An 18,841-nucleotide genomic window follows, 5' to 3' on the forward strand; every position below is an offset into this window, starting at 1 on the left:
TACTGAAATATGAGGTACAAAGCAGGGGTATACTATATTAATAAAGGAAATGACTGTAACTTTAGACTATAGCAAAATTGAATCGGTGCAGTGAATCCAAAGTGTATCTTAGTTACAAGCTCTGTACTGTCATACAAAGCTCATGCAATGATTTCAGTACCTGCAGTAGAAATCTTAGGAGGGTGCCTGGAGACTCCCTTGGTCTCAATGCCAGGACAAGGAGAGAGAAGTAACATTTGCTATCAGGCACTTCCTACCAGAGACCCATGGGTCTGCGCTCCTGAAAGTTATCTGCCATCAGTGCTCAGCTCTCTGCATCAACAGCAAGATTTATTAGCATTCACTAACAGCTCTGTGGCTTCAAGGTAGACCTGTGACAGCGTGAGCCAGGAAGCATTAACTGTGCTGAAACAGGCTAACAGCCAGGGGAGAGCCTTCAATACTGTTGATTCACGCAGCTGTGCTCATACCAGGACTCCACAGTGCTTTGCTTCTGGCCCCAAAAGCCTGGAGCAGCACGCTCTGCAGCACACTGATACTGCCCTACATGGCCATGGGAAGAAGTGTGAATGAGAGGAACAGTACTGGCTCAGCTGTCTGAAATATTGCTGCTGGGTAAGAGAAAGTGAGGGCATGGGACAGGGCACGGAGCCTGAGGACAGGCCCTGTGGCTGTCACTGCCATCGCAGACACAGAGGAGCCCGGCTTCTTGGCCAGCCATCTTTATTGTTCAAGTCCAAAGATAAAGCAGATACTCACACTTGCAAAAATCGTTAAATAATAGGATGCATTACCCCTAAATCAGACTGGTGCTGAAAGTGGGCAATAGGGGCAGTTACCACCGCCAGGCCAGGAGCTGCCTCCTGCCAAAAGCCAGCCAGAACATGAAGCAGCACAGGGATGAGGTGCACTTGTTCCCCTGCGCTCCTGGAAGCACCACAAGTCCTTCCTCCACACACAGAGGGGAGTTCAGGTGATGCTGCCATAAAGAAGGCTGAAAATGGCAGCTAATGAGCCCTTGTGGGGTGAGAGAAGCCTTCAGCCCCTCCACACAGCTCCTGAGTAGGGCTGGGACAGATGGGAGCAACTGCTCATAAAGCCAGAGCATCCAAACCGGTCACAGCCTGCATTAAAGCATTTTCTCTGACAGCTGCTGTAGAAATAACAGTGGATGTTCACCCACACAGAACATCACGGAGCACCATTTTCCAGCCACCAGCATTAAGTTTCAGAACAGCATAAGGGCCTGACCGATTTGCTCCTGCTCTAGCTGACATTCAAATCACTGTGCTTTTCCCTTACCAAGAGTCTGTGGGTGAAGTGGTCTCATAGCTGGAGCTCATATATATTTCATATGATTTCCTTTCTCTTGCTGCAGAACAGCACTTGCCCTTGCTGAGGGCAGAGCCAAACCCTGCTCTTTCAGCCAGAATGAAAATGTAGCATTGTTCTTGGCAGCACAAATAAATGTATTTGCAAATACGTTTTTCAAGGCTAGTGTAAATTCACATTCACTCCATAGCAGCAAGTCCTTAACTGCGTGTCAAAAAGGGGCTTTGCTCTGTTCTCAAGTCGTAACATGGTGTTGCTGCAGTCCATGGATGCAGCCCATTCAGAAGCCCTTTCCTACATCTTGCTTTGCTTTAACTAGTTAGAAGTAAAACTGATCAATTTGAAACACAAACATCATCACTTCACTGTTCTTTGGTACAACACTGGCCACAAGAATGACTGGGACATTTGACACCACAAGCACATGGCAAAACTTGAGTTTAAGAGGTGCTTGAAATTTCTTTTTTGCTACGTAAAATAAAGGAAATGCTTCCAAAGAACCGGTCACCAGCCACGTGCCCAGAATTTCTGCTGCTTTTTAAACACACACCATATTCATAACTGATTGTATCCCCTTGAAGTCCAACTAGCAAACCCCAGCTATCGCTTCCGCTCTCCTTTTTGTGTTCTTTTCTTCTCCTTCTCCTTCCGCTCCTGCTTGGCTAACTTGTCCTTCTCTCGCTGGAGTTTGTCTTGCTCCTTCTTCTTCTGGAACTCATCTCGCAGCAGCTCCCGCTCCAGCTTTCTGGCATTCAGGACATCCTCCACATTGGTGTTTCGGAACAGGGCTGGTAGTGAGCTAAGGGCAGACAACGTGGTCTGAACACACAGCTTCCTCTTTTCAGTGGTGGTTTGGGGCCATACACTGACTCTATAGGATCAGCCACAGTCCACCTAGAACAGATCTCAGCTGCTCATTTCTCTCCCAGCTCTGCAGGGAGAGAAATCCCTCAGTCACCAGCTCTACAAAAGGTGATGCGCAAAGACAAGGAACATTTCTGACTCCCCTCTCTGTTTTCTCACCAAGTAGGTAAACAATCTGGAAGTAAAATGAGGAGGGTAGAAAGGAAAAAGAACCTCTGCTTGTGCTGTGATAAAACCTGCTTCCACATGAAACTGCCAGCTGCAGAGCTGCACGAATGTTCCAAATAACACCAACAAAAATATGTGGTCTTTGGTTCAGCAACCATGCCCTAAGTGTACACACAACTAAGTGTACCACAGTAGTCTTGTTTCAATTTCACTTAAAATGATTCCTGACGTGATTTGCTTCTCTGGACACCACTCGGAACTAAACTGATGTTGGGAAAATTATCTGTATCAGTAACATTATGTGAAGCTTCAGAGAGGACAGGAGAGGAAAGGAAGGCGTGAAGGAGAGAAAAGGAAAGGATCAGTCTTAGAAAGAATGGGAATTTCGCAGCAGATGCTGCCATCCTCCCAAAACTCTCAACTCAGAGAATTCAAAGGATACATTTTTCTGATCCAATATTGACTGCTGTCGCAGTGGAGCTGTCCTGTTCATCATCGCCAGTGAAAGAATTAAGGAACTGGGAACACTGCTCATGGATTTGTGCTCTTGTAGTCACTTGGATCAAAACCGGTCAGATAACAATTCTACCAGGCCAGGAGGAAGAAGCTGAAAACAAACACTGATGCTTGAGAACAAGATAAGCATAATACCCAATGTTTAACTCCCTAAGCTGGGACCTCCCATGCTTTTTGCCATGGAAGCCCCTTCACTGGGAAAAAGATGGACAAGTTTCTCCAATTCCTCCACCAGACACTGCAAAGCTAGGAAGGTGATTTTAAACAAACACGAAAAGGATATTCCTCTTCATCTGTCACGTTGGCATACTGGGCCAGGAGGGCTGCCTTCCTCTGCTTCTCCTCCTGCGAGATCTCCTTTGGCTTCACAATGATCCTGGCCTGCTTCTCCATCATGCTGGCGATCGCCTGGACCTCATCTGCCAAAAACAGTCAGAGCATCAGTCAGCACTCCAGCAGTGAGAGCCCTGCTGGCAGCTGCCACACCAGGTTTCCGCATGGGTTTGCTTTTGTGCTCCATTTAAAAGCTGGAAGATATCCTTCAGGTTTTGTGTTTCAAACACTTCAGCTTTCTACCAAGAGCGAACGCCCCATACGCGTTTTCTAGAAATTACAAATGGGTACTGACTTAGGATCACAGAACAGGTTGGAATGGAACCTTAAAGATTAAGCTCCAACACTGCTGCTGTGGGACTTCATTTGGGATGTATCCTCCTGTAGAGTCACATTTCTAACAACCTGGCTAGAAGGACACATTGCTCTCATCTTTCTGTGCCAAATAAGAAAAATCCCTCATTTACTGTGCAAAACCAATGGTAGGAGCCAGAGGGATCCAGCAGCGTCTTCAGCAATTCCCATGCCTTCGCTACAAAAAGGGGGTTATTTTTTAACACACAGAGGAGCACATTTTCCTGTCCTCAGCCAAAGGCAAAGTCAGACCAAGGACAGATTGCTTCTATGAATTTTAAGGCAAAGACACTCAACAGCTGTGTGCTGTAACTGAGATTTGGTCAAGAGAAGCGCAACATAAATGCAGGGTTCACAATAAGGGCCCAATGGGGACAACTATTTCCAGCACAACACTGGGCAGTGACAGCGTTCTGTTTGCACCAAAACCAACAAGAAAATGCAAAGCAAACAAAAAAGGGCTTTAGCCAAATGGGACGTTACATCGTGACAATGCAGCCCTGAAGATCACTGAGCCATGTGCTGCACTTAAATCTGCACATCTCTCAGTGTGGGATTTTGTTGTGCTCCAGAGGAAAAAAGAAAAACAACTAAAACTTATTTCCTCTGCAGGATTATGAGCCCAGAGAGCAGCAGAACACTAGCAGCAGCCCTAAGTGAAACTACTCAGCTTTGTTCGTATTTCAAGACAAAACAGTACATAAGCCACAGCAATGAGAAGCAAGTCAGCTCTGCAAACAACGAGCAGCGCTGAGTTTAACTCCTAATAGAGCAAACACACAGCTCTCATCTTGGCCCAGCCCTGCACAGCACTCATACCACATGGAAAGGCACAGTGAGCAGCAACACTACCTTCTTTTTTCTCTTTGGCGTCAACAACCTGAGATTCAGACCACTTCTCGACTACTTCCCTGCAAACATCGTTTAAGAGATCTTCTTCCTAGTGGGGGAAAAGAGACTTCTCAGTCTTGGAACAGAGTTGGTCTGCTATAAATGAGCACAAATCAGATATAAGTACCAGCTGCAAAGGATCAGAACACCCACCAGCAGGCTCAGGTGATACAGCTTTTACATGAAATCTACCATGAAAGGCACAGTGGGGCTTTTGTTAATCTGGGAGCACAATGCACAAGATGCACCTACTGTTGGCTCAGCTCAGGACTAGAGGCAGACCCGACTGCTACACAAACAGCACAGCCTCCCTGCTCTCCTTCAGCAGCAGCACTGTGTGTAAGGGTCAAATTAGGCAGCAAAGCAATGTTAACCCAACTAGACCTGTTCTACTGCCCATGACCTCTGCCTGCCCCATCTATGCCAAATGTGAGCTCTGAAGACTGCAGGTTGCTCCATACCCTCTGCCCAGAAGAGAATTTCCTATGAAGGCATGCCATAGCCTGGCCTCAGCTGTCTTTCTCCATCTTACCCTGCCTGGCATGTAACTGGCATCTCAAAGACAGCACACCAAACCCCTGCACAGATCTCCCACCAAACCTCCCACAGCTAAGCACAAAATAACAGTGAGGTGACAGAAGAACCCACACAGTAATACCACCACACAAAGTGCCAAGCACGGAGACCACAAGCACAGCACAGGGAAGGGGGTCCCTGGGTGAAGTGGGAGACACTATTAGGATGGACGTGCAGGATGCTCGAGGCTGTGGCAGAGAAGGTGATGTGCAAAACAGCAGAAGAATGAAGTGTTTGTGACTCACATCAGTGCCACACACCATGTTAAGATGACCCCTTGCTTTTAAGCAGAGTAAACCCAGAGGGCAGGATGCTTAACCTGCTAAGATCAAGCATGCAAGCATGGACTCAATGGTCTCCAAAGGTCTCTCCCAAGCCCTACAATCCCATGGTGGATGGGCTGCCCTGAGCACTGAAAGACTGAGCACACTGGAATCAGGGCTGGGAAAGTGGTCAGCAGCTTTAAGTTCAGCCAGGAAAGAAGGCTGGGAAAGACACTCCTACACACCTCGTTTCAGTATCCAGGAGGAAGAAAATTGGGTAGAGAATGACAAAGGAACAATGGTAAGCAGGAAGGAAAACAAACTGCAAGAAGACTGACGATGATGGCAAACATCTGTACCTGCTAATGAGGATCTGAGCAGTAAGAAACAAATCAAGCATTTGTGTACCAGTGTAGCATATCACAAGAGAAGAACAAAAATGAAACATTCCAGTTATTCCTGAAACATGATGAAGGAACAATAACTCAGCCTTGGCACTATGGGGGCTTCGTATTTTGAAAGGAATAAAGACCAAGATGACAGCATGCAAATGGATGTGAATGAAGCAACAGAAAAGAAATACACAATGCAAAAGTCGACACAAAGGGAAACAAAGAGAGGTAATAGCACAGCACACAGGGCATTCACTAAATAACCCTCCTAGCTCAGCCCACTCTGGAGAAGGACCTATCACAGCCTATGGGAGACTCACTTTCCATGTACAGAGCCAAAGAACAGATGCTCCTAACGCTGATGTAGATCAGGTTGCTGTGGATACAACAATTTTCACCTAATATTCTCTAAAAGAACAAGGAATTTTGTCATTTTAGAGGTTAGTAAACACAAGAAAAATAATTGGAAAATACACAAGAACAAAGTGACCCAGAGTCTGAGATGAAGAGCAGAACAGAAACAGTACTTGATTTGAAATGGGTGAGTTTGAATAAAGTCAGGAAACTAATGCCTGACAGGGTCAGCACTGAGGAGCGTGGACATGAGCACAGAGGCTGCATGAAATTTCTTTTAGTGAAGATGGCAAAGGTAAACAAAAAGAAAGCCTGGAATTTGTATACAGATCAAAGAGAAAAGAGTCAGAAAGAAGAGCCCCAAATTAACCAAATGAAAACTGCTTCAAAGTCTGCTTACAGAAATAAGCAGTGTCTACAAAAACAGTAAAAGCACACGAAATAAAAGAATGTCAGAGAGTTCAAGAGGCAAAAAAAAAACATCTTAGAAAAATAGTAGATAATCAAACCAAGTTAGAACTTGTGAGTGAAGCATAACTCAGCTGCAAGAGTCAGCCCTGTCAGGAGAAAGACGGAAGACACGGGAGTGCCCTGAACACACACTGCATTAAAAGCAAATGCATATGAGACTGGTGACAGCACAAATGGCATCTCAGCACTAAAGGGAAAAGAGGAGAGATCAGAATGTAAGACAGCCAATGGCAGTGCCAATATTTGGTGTTTGCTCCTCCTATTGGTCCCCCCACAGGGCTACACTGACAGAGCTATACTTCTTTTAGAAACAACAGCACTGCTGGAGCTGCAGGGCGGTGAAGTGATGGAAGGTAGTGAACAGGTGCTCTGTATTTTAGGAAGAATGATTTTTAAATGGTGAGCAGTCATTTAACAGAAGGAATTATTGTTATAAGAACAAAAATCTGATTGTAATGACCAATTCCTGTTGTGTTTTATGCTTCTGCATGGACCATTTGGGAGAAAACCAGTGGCAGCAGCTGAGCAGACTGCTGATGAACACCAGTACGCATTAACTACTCAGCACTCCATACTTGTGAATATTAATTCAGAACCAAAGAATCAGAAAGGTTGGAAAAGACCTCCCAGATTCCCAGGCCCAACCCAACCCAACCCACCCCCACCATGCCCACTGACCACATCCCTTAGTGTCACTTCTCCATAGTACTTGTACACCTCCAGGGATGGTGACTTCCCCACCCCCTAGGCAGCCTGTGCCAATGTACCACTGCTCTTTCTGAGAATAATTTTTCCAAATACCCAATCTGAACCTCCCCTGGCACAACTTGAGGCCATCAGCTCTTATCCTATTGCTCTTCCCTACAGTAGGCTGCACAGGAGTGAGTCCAGACACATCCTGAATATCTCCAGGGAAAGAGACTCCACAACCTAACAGCTCCTTTACCCTCTCACTAAAGAACTTTTTCTTTGTGTTAGTGTGGAAATTCTTGTGCTCCAGTTTCTGCCTGTTGCCTCAGCCTTCTCTTCTCCAGACTGCACAGTCCCCAGCCTCTCAGCCTTTCCTCACACAGCTCCAGACCCTTAATCACCTTTGTGGCCCTCCACGGGACTTCTCTAGAAGATCCCTGTGAATCTGGAACTGAGGAACCTCATCACGTTCCTCTCTGTGCAACTCTCAGCCTGTGCAGGTTTTGTTATATGGCAGCACAGCTTTCCAGCATGTCTGCCACTGCTCCCAGCTCTGCACCATCACCAAACTTGCTGAGAATGGATTCCATTCCTTCATCCACAACGCTGATGAAGACGCTGCACAAGACTGCCCAGCACCGACCCGTGGGGAGCACAGCTCAGCACCGGCCTCCAAGCAGACTGTGTGCCACTGATGTCAGCACTCTGAGTTCTGCCGGTCAGTCATTTCTCACCCCCCCTCCCCACTGCCCGCTCACCCATCCCTAAGCCCCATTACGAGGACGCTGTGGCAGATACTTGACCTAAAAGTGCACAGCATGCACTGCACTGCTCTCCCCCCATCCACCCCACATTCGTGACACCTTCGTGAGTTACCACTTTGCTTCAGCACGATTTCCCCATGGCGAATCTCCGTAGCCCTCCTTCGGACGCTCCATAATTACTTTATATCCTCCCGCTGCGGCCCCGTCCCACACAACGCGGGGAACGCGGCCCAGCCCCTCACCAGGCAGGCCGCCAGCACCCCGCGCAGCGCCTCCAGTCGCTCCTCCTCGCTCTCCTCCTCCCGCAGCAGCCCCGCGATGTACGCCCCGTACACCGCGCGGTCCAACCCCAGCGCCTCGAGCCGGGCCGCCAGCCAGGTACCGAAACCGCCCGGCCCCGCCGCCTCCACGCTGGGCGCCGCCATCTTGCAGCGCCTTCACCCCTTCCGGTGGCGCACGAGCACAGAGCAACTTCCGGTGGCGCATGCGCAAAAAGCCAAGCTACGGCGGCCGGAGAGGGTGAAACTTGTGGCGGGGCGCGCGGCCCTCACGGCCACCGTAGTGAGCGCCGTTAGGAGCGGGTCGGGGGGAAATTTAAACGGCGGCGGAGCGCCACGGGGCGGCTTCCCTCCGGTATGGCGGCTCCTGGTGGGCCTCTCCGCGGGCGGACCTTCTTCCTGGATGTGCCCAGCGGGTGGGCGGCGAGGGAGCTGGCGGAGGTCATCCGGCACCTTGGCGGGGTGAGTCGGCCTCGCTGCGGAGGGGCTGGGGGTCCTGAGGGGCGGCACTGGGGAGTTCCCGCCTGTGGTCGTAGGAACCTTCGGGGGTGGGGGAGGGGCGGGCCTGGGGCGCTGGGTTGGATAAGGGGAGGGGGAGGTTGGGCGCTGGGAGCAATTTGTGCTTGGAGGTAGCGGCGGTGCGATGGTACGGGCTGCGCGGGGGGGGTCACTGTCCCTCGGTAATGGAACTTCGAGATGTGGCACCTGGGGACTGCCATGAGAAAGGGAGAAAGGAAGGCTTGTGGAGCCACGCGCTGGCAGGTGTCACCTCTGCGCCTGGGAAGCCATGGAGCAGATCCTACGTGAAGGCACTTGGAGGCATTTGTGGGGCGAGGAGGTGATCTGAGACAGCCAGCACAGAATCACCGAAGGCAGAGTGTGCCTGGTGTGTCTGCGGCCTTCACTGATGGAGCACCAGCATCAGCAGACAAAGGGCAACTGATGTCACCTACCTGGCTTGTGCACGGCCTTTGGCACAGCCCCACAGCACACCTTTATCCTTCTGTTGGTGAGAGATGGGTTTGAAGGCTGCACTGTTCAGAGGATAAAGAGTTGGGGGGTGGCTGCAGCCACGGGGCTGTTATCAATGGCTTTGTCCAAGTGGAGGCGGTGATGAGTGGTGCCCTCCAGGGGTCCATCTGGAACCAGTGCTCTTCAACACCTTTATCAACAGCAAAGACAATGGGCAAAGACAATGGGCAAAGACAATGGGATCATGTGTACTCTCAGCAGTTTGCAGACAGCATCAAGCTGAGTGGTGCAGCTGACACCACAGAAGAAGGTACACCAGCCAGAGGGACCAGGACAGGATTGAAGACTGGGCACGTGAGAAACCCATGAGATTCAACAGGGCCAAGTTCAGGGTGTTGGACTGGGGCAAACCCAGATAAGAGTACAGACTGGGAGAAGAGCTTGAGAGCTGCCTTGCAGAGAAGCACTTGGAGATTCCAGTGGATGAAAAGGTGCACATGAGCCTGCAGCATGTGCCTGCAGCCTGGAAGGCCAACAGTATTGTGGGCTGCATCAACAGAGGGGTGGCAGCAGGGGGAGGAGGTGAATGCCCCCTCTGCTCTTGTGAGGCTCTGGGCTGAAGCATCTCTACTATGAAGAAAAGTTGAGGGAGTTGGGCTTGTTTCTCTTGGGGAAAAGAAGGTTCTGGGGAGATCTCATTGCAGCCTTCCAATACTTGAATGGCACCAGCTTTTTACGTAGTCTGATAGAGATAAGACAAGGGGGGATGGCTTTAAGCTGGAAGATGGGAGATCTAGGTAAGATGTTAGGAAGAAACTTTTTACTCAGAGGGTGGTGAGGTGCTGCTGCAGGCTGCCTAGGGAAGCCATAGGTGCACCATCTCTGGAGGTATTCATGGCCAGGCTGGATGGGCCCTGGCAGCCTGAGCTGGTGGGCAGCAACGCTGTTCATGGCAAGAGATTGTGACTGGATGATCATAGAGGTCCCTTCCAACCTAAGCTGTTCACTGGGGACATGGGTTAGGGGACATGGTAGAGATGGGTTGAAGTTGGACTTGGTGATCTTAATGCTCTTTTCCAACTTCAAAGAATCTATGATTTACAGTGCTGGTGACTGAGCCCTTCCACAGGGAGCAGGGAGGTGTGAGGGTTCCTCCATGGAGGTCTCCAGACCCACCTGAACGTGGCCCTGCTGGTGCCAGAGGGACCCTGAGGTGCCAAAACAGCCATGTTGCTGTGGCTGAGCTGTTGCTGTCTGTTTTCTACTGTTTCCTCTGTGGCACAGGTCTTATGTGCACCAAAGCATCCATTCTAAGTCCATCACTGTTTCATAGAATTGTTTGAGTTGGAAAGGATCCTTGAAGGCCACCTGTCCCACTGCCTGCAGTGAGCAGGGACACCCACTGCTTCATCAGTGCTCACAGCCCCATCCAGCCTGACCTGGGCATCTCCAGAACATCCATCACCTCTCTGGGCAATCTGTGCCAGAGCTTCACCACCCTCACTGTAAAAAACTTCTTCCTTATATCCTCCTTGTAAACAGCCTCTTCCTTATATCCAATCTAAATCTCCTCTGTTTGAATTGGAAACCGTTTCCCCTTGTCCTGCACATGCAGATGTAAGATCTTTGCGTTGCTCTCACACTTTCATTCTGTTGACCTTGCCCTAGGATTTTGCTTTGGCTGGCTAGGTGCTTAGCTAGGCTGACTTGCACTTTTTCCCTTTTCTTCAACCATATACTCATGCTTAAACTTGATGGCTTCCTTCTATCGTTGCCTGAATGTGCTGGCAACCCTCTGAGGAATGCTCTCCAAGTCTCTTCACTTCACGTCTCCCAGTCTGAGATAGACTCCCAGTGGTTGGTTATTTCTCTGTGCAGCTACCACTGTAGTTGGAAATAATTTTATCCTTTTGACTGTCCCTCTGGCTTCTGATCAGACATCTTGTGTCACTTCCCCCTGAAATGCAGTCCTTGTAGCAGAGTTCTCGTTCCCCTTTCATGGAGATGCTTTGGGTGCAGCACTTGTCAACAGTCACAGCCCAAACCTCTGCACTGGGAGACGTTGAGGCACTCTTTTCCTGCAGCCTCCTTTGTATCCTGCAGCATAAGTCACTGCTGTAGGGCAGTGAGCAATGCCACTGTGGCACTGCGTTCTGTGGGGCAGCAGGATGGCCTTGTTTAGCAGCTGTGACTTCAGGCTGCACAGATTTGTATCTTCCTGTGTACTTCATACCCTATATCTCTCTCTTTCCACTGAGCTTCTGCTAAGCCTGTTGTTAGTGCCCTAAATGTGCTTCTTGGTTTCTATCCTTTCTTCATATTCTGCCTTGTGTGCAAAGGTCTTTGTGTTGATGGAGTATTTCTGAGCTGCTCTGTTCTGTCTTTTGCTACAGGTGACTGAGAGCTTCCTAAGCAAAGAAGTCAGCTATGTGGTGTCCAGCAAAAAAGAAGCTAAGCGAAGCAGAGCCAGGGCTTGGGCTGAGAAAAGGGGCAATGTGACTGCAAAGGATACAAAAGCCCAGAGCTCAACACCTTCCTCCTCCAAAGAGAACCACACCAGACCTCAGCAGAAGCCACCAGACACTGTAAGAGCTATTTAGATTAAGGCCAACCCAAACGTTATCCCAAGGAATTTATAGAGTACACCCAGTGTTGGAAGGTGTCTGTTGCTGCTCTGAGCAACTGTGTTCTTTTTTTTTGCTCCATTCTCATTTGTACCAATGTTCCTGGTGTCTGTGCTGCTTTTCTCCCTCTAACGTGCATGTCACAGCTTTGAGCTAGCAGCAAAGGGTATCTATTCAAATGGCAGAGGAAATTGAGGGCTTTGCTGGCTTTCCAGCAGAACAGGCAGTCCATCCCAATGCAGGAGTATGTCTAGGAAAAAAAAAAACACAACAGGAATGTAAGCAAAACAAATCTGCTTCAGAACCATTGCAGGCTGTAATTGTGTGCTGACAGGCACAGGTGCAGGGCACAGCAGCTGGCTCCCCAGGAAGGACTAGCAAGGACATTTCTAGCCCCTGCCAGCCTCTTGGCACGTGGGGTTGCAGAGCTAAGTTGCTGCTTCCTCTTGGCTCACTCTGAAGCTGTTCAATAAAAGCCAAGCCTTGGCTGACTGGCTGCCTACTGTGGATGTGAAGGGTGTCTGCGGTTTGTGTTCCCTGGAAATGCAAGTCCTGCTGTCTTTGAGATGAAGTCTTGGCCAGATTCCTCAGCAGAGCAAGCATCTCTAGAAATCATTGTTGCTGGGCAGCCTCGTTGTCCTCAGCTTGCTGCTGCCCGGGAGCTGTTTGCTGGAACATAATGCTTGGCTGCTTTCTCTGCAGGCCCTGATCAGCAGGGGAAGGGAGCTGCTGCAGAAGGCCATGAAGAATCAGGTGAGCAGCACGTGGCCTGGCTTTCCTTGAGCTGAGTGTTCAAAGGACTGCTGATCAGTGCAGAACCAGTGCCAGGTGCTCTCACAGCCCCTCCTGCTGAGGGGAGCAGACTGGGGCTGGTAAAGGTACAAATCTGTCCAATGATTCTATGGAGTTGGTGGCTCTGCAGAATGCTGTGCGGTGCTTCTTCACAGAACCACACCATCCTTCCCTGTTAGCTGCTCCTAAGGTCTGTCCCAGCGACCTGGTTGCTCTACAGAAGAGAATTGTTAACACAGAACCATAATTACATGAAATTTCAGAGCTAAAGCCACATTGCTGGAGCAGTGGAGTTTGTCAGTGACCACTTAGGAAGCTCACACAATAGTGAAAATTAAAAATTTGAGCTACGTTCTCCTGTTGACTTGTGGTAGGTAGAGATGAGTTTGAACCTTCTATGCCCTGACGCTCACATGCTAATAACTCCTACACTTCGACCTGTCAGTTGGGCAACAAGAAAACCTCATTGAACTGGGTTTGTTGCTGCCAAACCTCTCTGTTTTCACAGGACACCTGCAGTGGCAGCAGCATCCTCGCCAACGCTCGCTTGTGGGGAGTCCAGATTGTGCACGTGGATGGTATCCTTCTCTGCTATGCTGGAATTCAGGGAATCTGTGAATTTATTATTATTTTAGAGAGAGGCTGTGCAGAAAGGATACAGTGAGTGCGGGATGGAAGATGAGAGGAATTACGAGGAATATGTGGTATTTAGTGATGCTTTGCATGCATAGAACATGCTACTGTCACGTTCACCGTAGCAAATGCAGAGTATGTTGTAAAGTACTGACTATTGGAAATGTTAATAGCTCAGTCAGTGCCTGAATTCACCATTTTTACTAATCAACCTGGAAATACAGATGGTAATAATGGCAGGACTTGGTTAATCAGGAGGTGCTGCTGGTTGAAGACCTGTGCTGGAAGGTGCTTCCTGCCTCGGTGATGGATGGCGAAGGGGGTAATGGGACAGACAGATGATGAAACTGTGCTTCTAATAATAGGTCTGGAGTAAAAGGTTCCTGAGTGTGCCATGACAGTGACATACTGCTGTGGCTGCATTCGTCTGGATGTGCGGCGGAGGCTGTGAGCACCCATCCCTGAGCAGCCAGCTCTGAGCTGTAGCACTGTTGCAAATCTGTCAGGACTTCCCAACGTCCACATGCTGAACAATTCCTGGTAGTGTCCACTACTGCAGAGGCTTAAAGCCAAGAGATGGGATGGGATGCCTTCCTCAGAGCACCAGTTCTTCCTTGGCTCGCTCTTGGGTGCATTAACTGTGTAGTGGTGATGCTGTGCCTTGCTGAGCTCCTTGACAGCCCACCCCACAGAAATGTTGTCGTATGCTCAGCAGCTGCTGCGTGCTGCCTCGGGAGCACGGAAGCAGAGGACAGAGGTGAGTGACCTAAATTCAGCCCAACTGGAGGTGCTCAGGACACCTCAGTAGCTCTGAGAAATCAATCTCTCATCTAATGGAGGGGTCAATGTAAAGGTAGGGCAGAAGATGAGAGCAGCAACTTGGATATCATATTGAAGTACCTCTAGGTAACTTGACAGCCAAAATATTGGAGGGGGGGTAAGAGGGGGGTACAGTCTGCAGTGCAGAGGCGGTGGAATGGTGGGTGAGTGCTGTAATCTCACTGCTGCTCTGGGATCAGAAATTGCCACTGCCTGCACTGCCTCCCATACTGAATGTGTCATTCTCTCCTCCAGGCACAGTGCCCCATGTCTGGACAAAGAGCTCACAAAGGTAGGCCTGGAAGCTGTTTCCCTGCACGTTCACACTCAGAGCCAGTTGAAGAAACCTCAGAATTTGAATATCTGCCTGAAAATTCAACAAACAAAAATATGGTGACTGACCAAGGCAGTTTTTGCAGCTCCTTGTCTGTGTGCAGCTGAGGGCGCTATGCCTTCGAATACAGGCAGTGTTCTTAAAACCCCACAAACAGTTTGCAGCTTTACTCCCAGCATCCCAAGGCTCTTAGCAGCTGTGCTGCTGGCACTGCTCAACCCGCTGGCTCCAGCAAAGTTCTGAAGTATAATGCATCCTCCAGTGGAGAGCACGTTCCTCACAACCCACTCATTTCTGCTAGGCTGAAACATGCAGCTGAGGCACCAACCAGGGAGGGGGCTGGGAAGGCCAGGTTCTCGTCTGCAATTAGGCAGGAGTGAGGTGTGGTGCTGGGACTGGCACTGGTGATACAGGCTGGTTTGTGACTCTTTAATTCAGCTTATTGGAGAGCATCATAGAACAGAATCCAACCTGGATTCTTTCAGTATGATTTTTCCAGTCTTGGGGAAAAGGTGCTGCGGGGGGGGAGGGTACAAGAAGTTGTCAGATAAGGCAGATTGCATGCTGCAAGCTCAGAACTCGTGGTCATGGCACACTTTGAGCTCTTCTTGGGGATGTGTGATGACAGCTGTCACCGCTCAGCCCTCTGCCACCAGCACTTACGCAGAAGCATTGATCGTGCACGTAAATAGCTGCCTCGGTGACGTAGGGGTGATGCAAGCTCAGGGCTGAGACTCGAGGAATGTGCTGCTGAGGACTGGTGGGTTCAGCATTCTGGAAGAATGAGGCTGAAACTTCCTCATAGAAAATACGACTGAGCTGCAAGGGAGCAAAACCTCCCCCTTCAGGCAGTAAGGGAGGCATGAGGGAGTCGGTTTGAGGATCAGGCAGGTTGCCAGCAGGAACACCTTGGAGTTTGTTTCTTAACCAGCTCTCAACCTGGATTTTCAGGTGTGGTGCTCACAGTTGTGAGCAGTACTGATGAGTTTGGCTCTACAGCCCAGCTCTGTTGGGGAATGAATGAATGGGCAGGGAAGGTCAGGCTGGAGGGGCTCTGCACTCCTGGTGGGGCTGTGGGTGGCCCTGTGGGGTCCCTAGTTGGACTGGAGGACCTTCAAGGGTTCTTCCAGTTCAAACCATTCAATGATTCTATGAATTTGGCGAAGGGTCACTCCTAACCCAGCTGTCTTTCCAGCAGGAAAACTGAAGCCCCCTTTTTTGAAGGTTGAGGACCAGAGCAGGTAAGTGGGATCTTTCCAAATATCACAGCCAAACTATGTTAGAACTCCTAGGGGAGGAACCCTTTACTGTTTCTCCTCACTTGTGGGATGGCAGATATTCTGTCCCCAGGGCAGAGTGTGGCTTCTTTGAAGGAAGGTGATGTTCTCCATGGCATTTCCCAAGAGAAAGCAAATGGGGTTTAGATAAATAATCTTTATGGTTTGTTTGTCATTGGGGAAAAGGTGCTCAATGAGACCTGGCAGCAGTTACTTCCTTGCTCAGATTCCACATCTGATCCTTGCAGGTCACTTAATCTGCTTGAGCCCTCTGAAATGGGGAAAGAGATTAAAGCACAGGAGGTCAGAACTTGTAACTTGATTACAGCACCTGGCCCGGGGGGATTGGAACTCTGTGGTGTTTCTAACAGTGCTCAGAGCACTAATTAATTGTTCTGAAGACAACATTTAAGGTGACTGCAGGGTCAAATAGTATATCAAATACCCATCTGAGGGAGGGACAGCTCTGATAATGCCACCATTGCTTTCTGATCTGCTTCTTCCAGGCAATTCCGGCCCTTCCACCACCAGTTCAAGAGCTTTCCTGGCCTCAACCTCCTGGCACCCAAGGGCTGCAGCCCCTTCGAGCCTCCAAAGAATCTCTCCAATTCCTGCAGGGCCAGGTAGGTTGTAGCCACTTCAGTGCAAGCTTTTAATCCTGATGGCTAACAGAGCTTACAGAAACACTTGTGGGGTCAGAGGAGACCTGCTGTGGGCTCAGTATCTGTAGCTCAAAGACAGTGCTGTGTCCTTGGCTCCAGATCTAAGAGCTGGATGCTTGCTGGAGGGCAGGGAAGAGCTTTGCTGTCACCTTACAGGGCCGTGGAGGGCTGCACAGAGGGCAGCAATGGGGAGAAGAGCCTCCAGTCCACAGCAGTGCCAAAAAAGAAAAGGGGATTCTGTGAGTGCTGCCAGGAGACCTTCGAAGAGCTGCAGAAGGTAAAGGCATAGCCACATCCTGGCTCATCCCAGCAGTTATGGGGACTGCACAATGCAGTGGGTGATCATGGTGTGCCCGTTGTTGGTACAGTCCCTTTGGAAGGAGAGGGGATTCATCTGGCCTTGATGTGGTTGGATCTGCCCTGCAGGCAGAAGCCTTAGAGCTGCTCAGATTTCCTGGTTTGGGCCAGAAGTGGTTTTGGTGATCATGAGATGCTCATCTGTGGGTCTTGGAGAGCCTCCAAGATGTAACCCTCCACTTGGTGTGTAAGGTGAGCTGTTCCATAGCAGCTGGGGGACATGAGCTGATCAAAGAGATAAGAACAGGGTTTTATCTCCTGTAGAACACCAGCATGGCTTCCAGATCCCAACCTTCAGTGATAGACAGCATGTATTTGGGATCTGCATTTTACTAACTGCTGGGAAAGCTGTGGGCTGCTGTTAGATACAGGCACAGCCCCTTATTATCAGGTGTCTATGGGAACAGAACACTGTCTATAAGCAGCCAGGGGTGACAGCATTGCCTACATTTCCTAAAGCTGTTTCCAAGCAGTGGGGCTGTCCAGTGAGGGCTGTGTGCTATGTGGGACCCTATAAGCTGTGAGAACCATTTGATCCTGCACATATCCCTCTTGTGAAAGGATGAGCATTGCCAAAGGGCCTTTTCCTCCTTCCAGCACCTGCAGAGCCCACAGCACAGATGCTTTGCCCTGGATGACTCTCATTACGCCTTGGTGGATCGTGTCATCATGCAGCTCACCAACAGCATCACAGGGCAGCTGTCCAGGTACACTGTGTGTCTGTCATCATGCACTGAGCTCCACCAGTCTGAAATTGCCCAAGGAAGGGCTCCTAGCTTCCTGAACTGCAAGAAAAAAGCTTCATCTTGCTGCGGGGAGGGTGTTACTGGGCCTTGAGATGGATCATTAATGGATGGTTCTTTTCAGGGTGCCGCTGCCCTGCCTGACAGATGAACACTTAATGCCTCGAGCACAACGTGCTGCAGGAGCTGAGGTGCTGACAGCAGTGCTGGGGGAGGAGAGGCGGCAGTGTGAGCAGGGGGCTGTGGGGCTGCTGAGTGCTGATCCTGGCCCCGACACCAAGGGGTGCTCCTCCTGCCTGCCCAGGAACGGGGTCGGTAATCCCAAAGAAGCAGAGGGACTGAGTGGGAGCTGCCCTTCTGGACTGTCTGCTGAATTCAGGTCAGCAACTGCTGCTCCATCTGAACCCCACAGACTTCTGCAGGCAGGAGGGGTGTGCAGGAAGCGCCCGCTGTGCCCTGCTCAGCCCACCCCATTGGGGAAGAAGCCTCGAGTGGAGCTGGGGGCCGACCCCACTCGGTGCCCTGTGTTCCTGCAGACCCCTCAGCACAACAGCACGACAGCTTCCCATAACTTTGGTATGACTTCTGAGTCAAACTGGGATGTCCCACTGCTCTCCACGCTGCCCCAGGACAGCAGGATCTGCTCTGTGGACAGGGATCTGCTCCAAAGGACACACACCAGCCTGCGGGACAGTGGGTACGACTCACAGCTCTGCCTGGTGCTGCGGCAGAACTCAGAGTCAGACAGGAGCTGCAGAAACTGCTGTGCAGGGAGAGGAGCTGCCTTTCCCCCTATTTCAGACCTTTTTTGGCAGCTGGACTAATTCTAACCGCCTCCTGGCTGTTCCCCAGCCCCTCAGTGGGAGCTGGGTGGTGCCCTACACCTCACATCTTCATCTAGTGCCTGCTGCCCTGAGCTCTGGCGGTTGGGGAGTGATATAGGATGCAACCTTCTGCCCCAGCCCCTGGGAGAAGGACACAGAGCAGTGCACTGAGCTCACTCCATCACCCCAGAGCAGCAGGAGGGCAGTAGTGCACCCTTCTCGAAGCCATTGGGGTCTGCAGTGCCTCTCTCCTGTTGGGATCCGTGGGATGGGCTGTGACCTCGCCATCCTCAGCCCTCAGCATCTTCCCCCTGGGATATGGTTGTGGTTGGGGTGGGTGTGCTTACAGATGTTTTAAACTGCCACTAAGCTGATTTTGTTTTTAGTGAACTTTTAATAAAATGAAAGAGCAGAGAGCGGTGTGCTGGGTGGGATGTGTCAAACTCTGAATAGCGTGAATTTATGGGTGGGTTGGGGGGGGAGCAAAGGAACTGCAGGGGATTGCAGTGCTCTGCTCCGTGGGGGTGCACGGCTGCCCTCTATCCTGGGTTCGGCAGG

The 18,841-nt window shown here is 50.3% G+C and overlaps 2 protein-coding genes across 2 annotated transcripts; one reads left to right on the forward strand and one right to left on the reverse strand.

Moving 5' to 3' along the window:
• Nucleotides 1–18: 18 nt before the first annotated feature.
• CCDC43 (coiled-coil domain containing 43) lies at nucleotides 19–8,442 on the reverse strand. Its single transcript, XM_031601054.2, has 5 exons — nucleotides 8,211–8,442; nucleotides 4,420–4,507; nucleotides 3,164–3,299; nucleotides 2,807–2,865; nucleotides 19–2,120 (listed from the first exon to the last, which is right to left on the reverse strand). The coding sequence occupies exons 1-5, from the start codon at nucleotides 8,391–8,393 to the stop codon at nucleotides 1,933–1,935; spliced, it is 654 nt and encodes a 217-aa protein (XP_031456914.1). The 5' UTR covers nucleotides 8,394–8,442; the 3' UTR covers nucleotides 19–1,932.
• Nucleotides 8,443–8,492: 50 nt separating this feature from the next.
• DBF4B (DBF4B-CDC7 kinase regulatory subunit) lies at nucleotides 8,493–18,730 on the forward strand. Its single transcript, XM_031601051.2, has 11 exons — nucleotides 8,493–8,708; nucleotides 11,612–11,803; nucleotides 12,545–12,595; nucleotides 13,143–13,212; nucleotides 13,960–14,024; nucleotides 14,342–14,378; nucleotides 15,616–15,661; nucleotides 16,204–16,320; nucleotides 16,516–16,636; nucleotides 17,314–17,423; nucleotides 17,584–18,730. Exons 1-11 carry the CDS (start codon nucleotides 8,604–8,606, stop codon nucleotides 18,281–18,283), a joined length of 1,614 nt encoding a protein of 537 aa, XP_031456911.1. The 5' UTR covers nucleotides 8,493–8,603; the 3' UTR covers nucleotides 18,284–18,730.
• The last annotated feature ends 111 nt before the right edge of the window (nucleotides 18,731–18,841 follow it).

This window comes from Phasianus colchicus, chromosome 26, assembly GCF_987193195.1.
Source record: "Phasianus colchicus chromosome 26, bPhaCol1.hap1.1, whole genome shotgun sequence".
Taxonomy (NCBI): Eukaryota; Metazoa; Chordata; class Aves; order Galliformes; family Phasianidae; genus Phasianus; species Phasianus colchicus.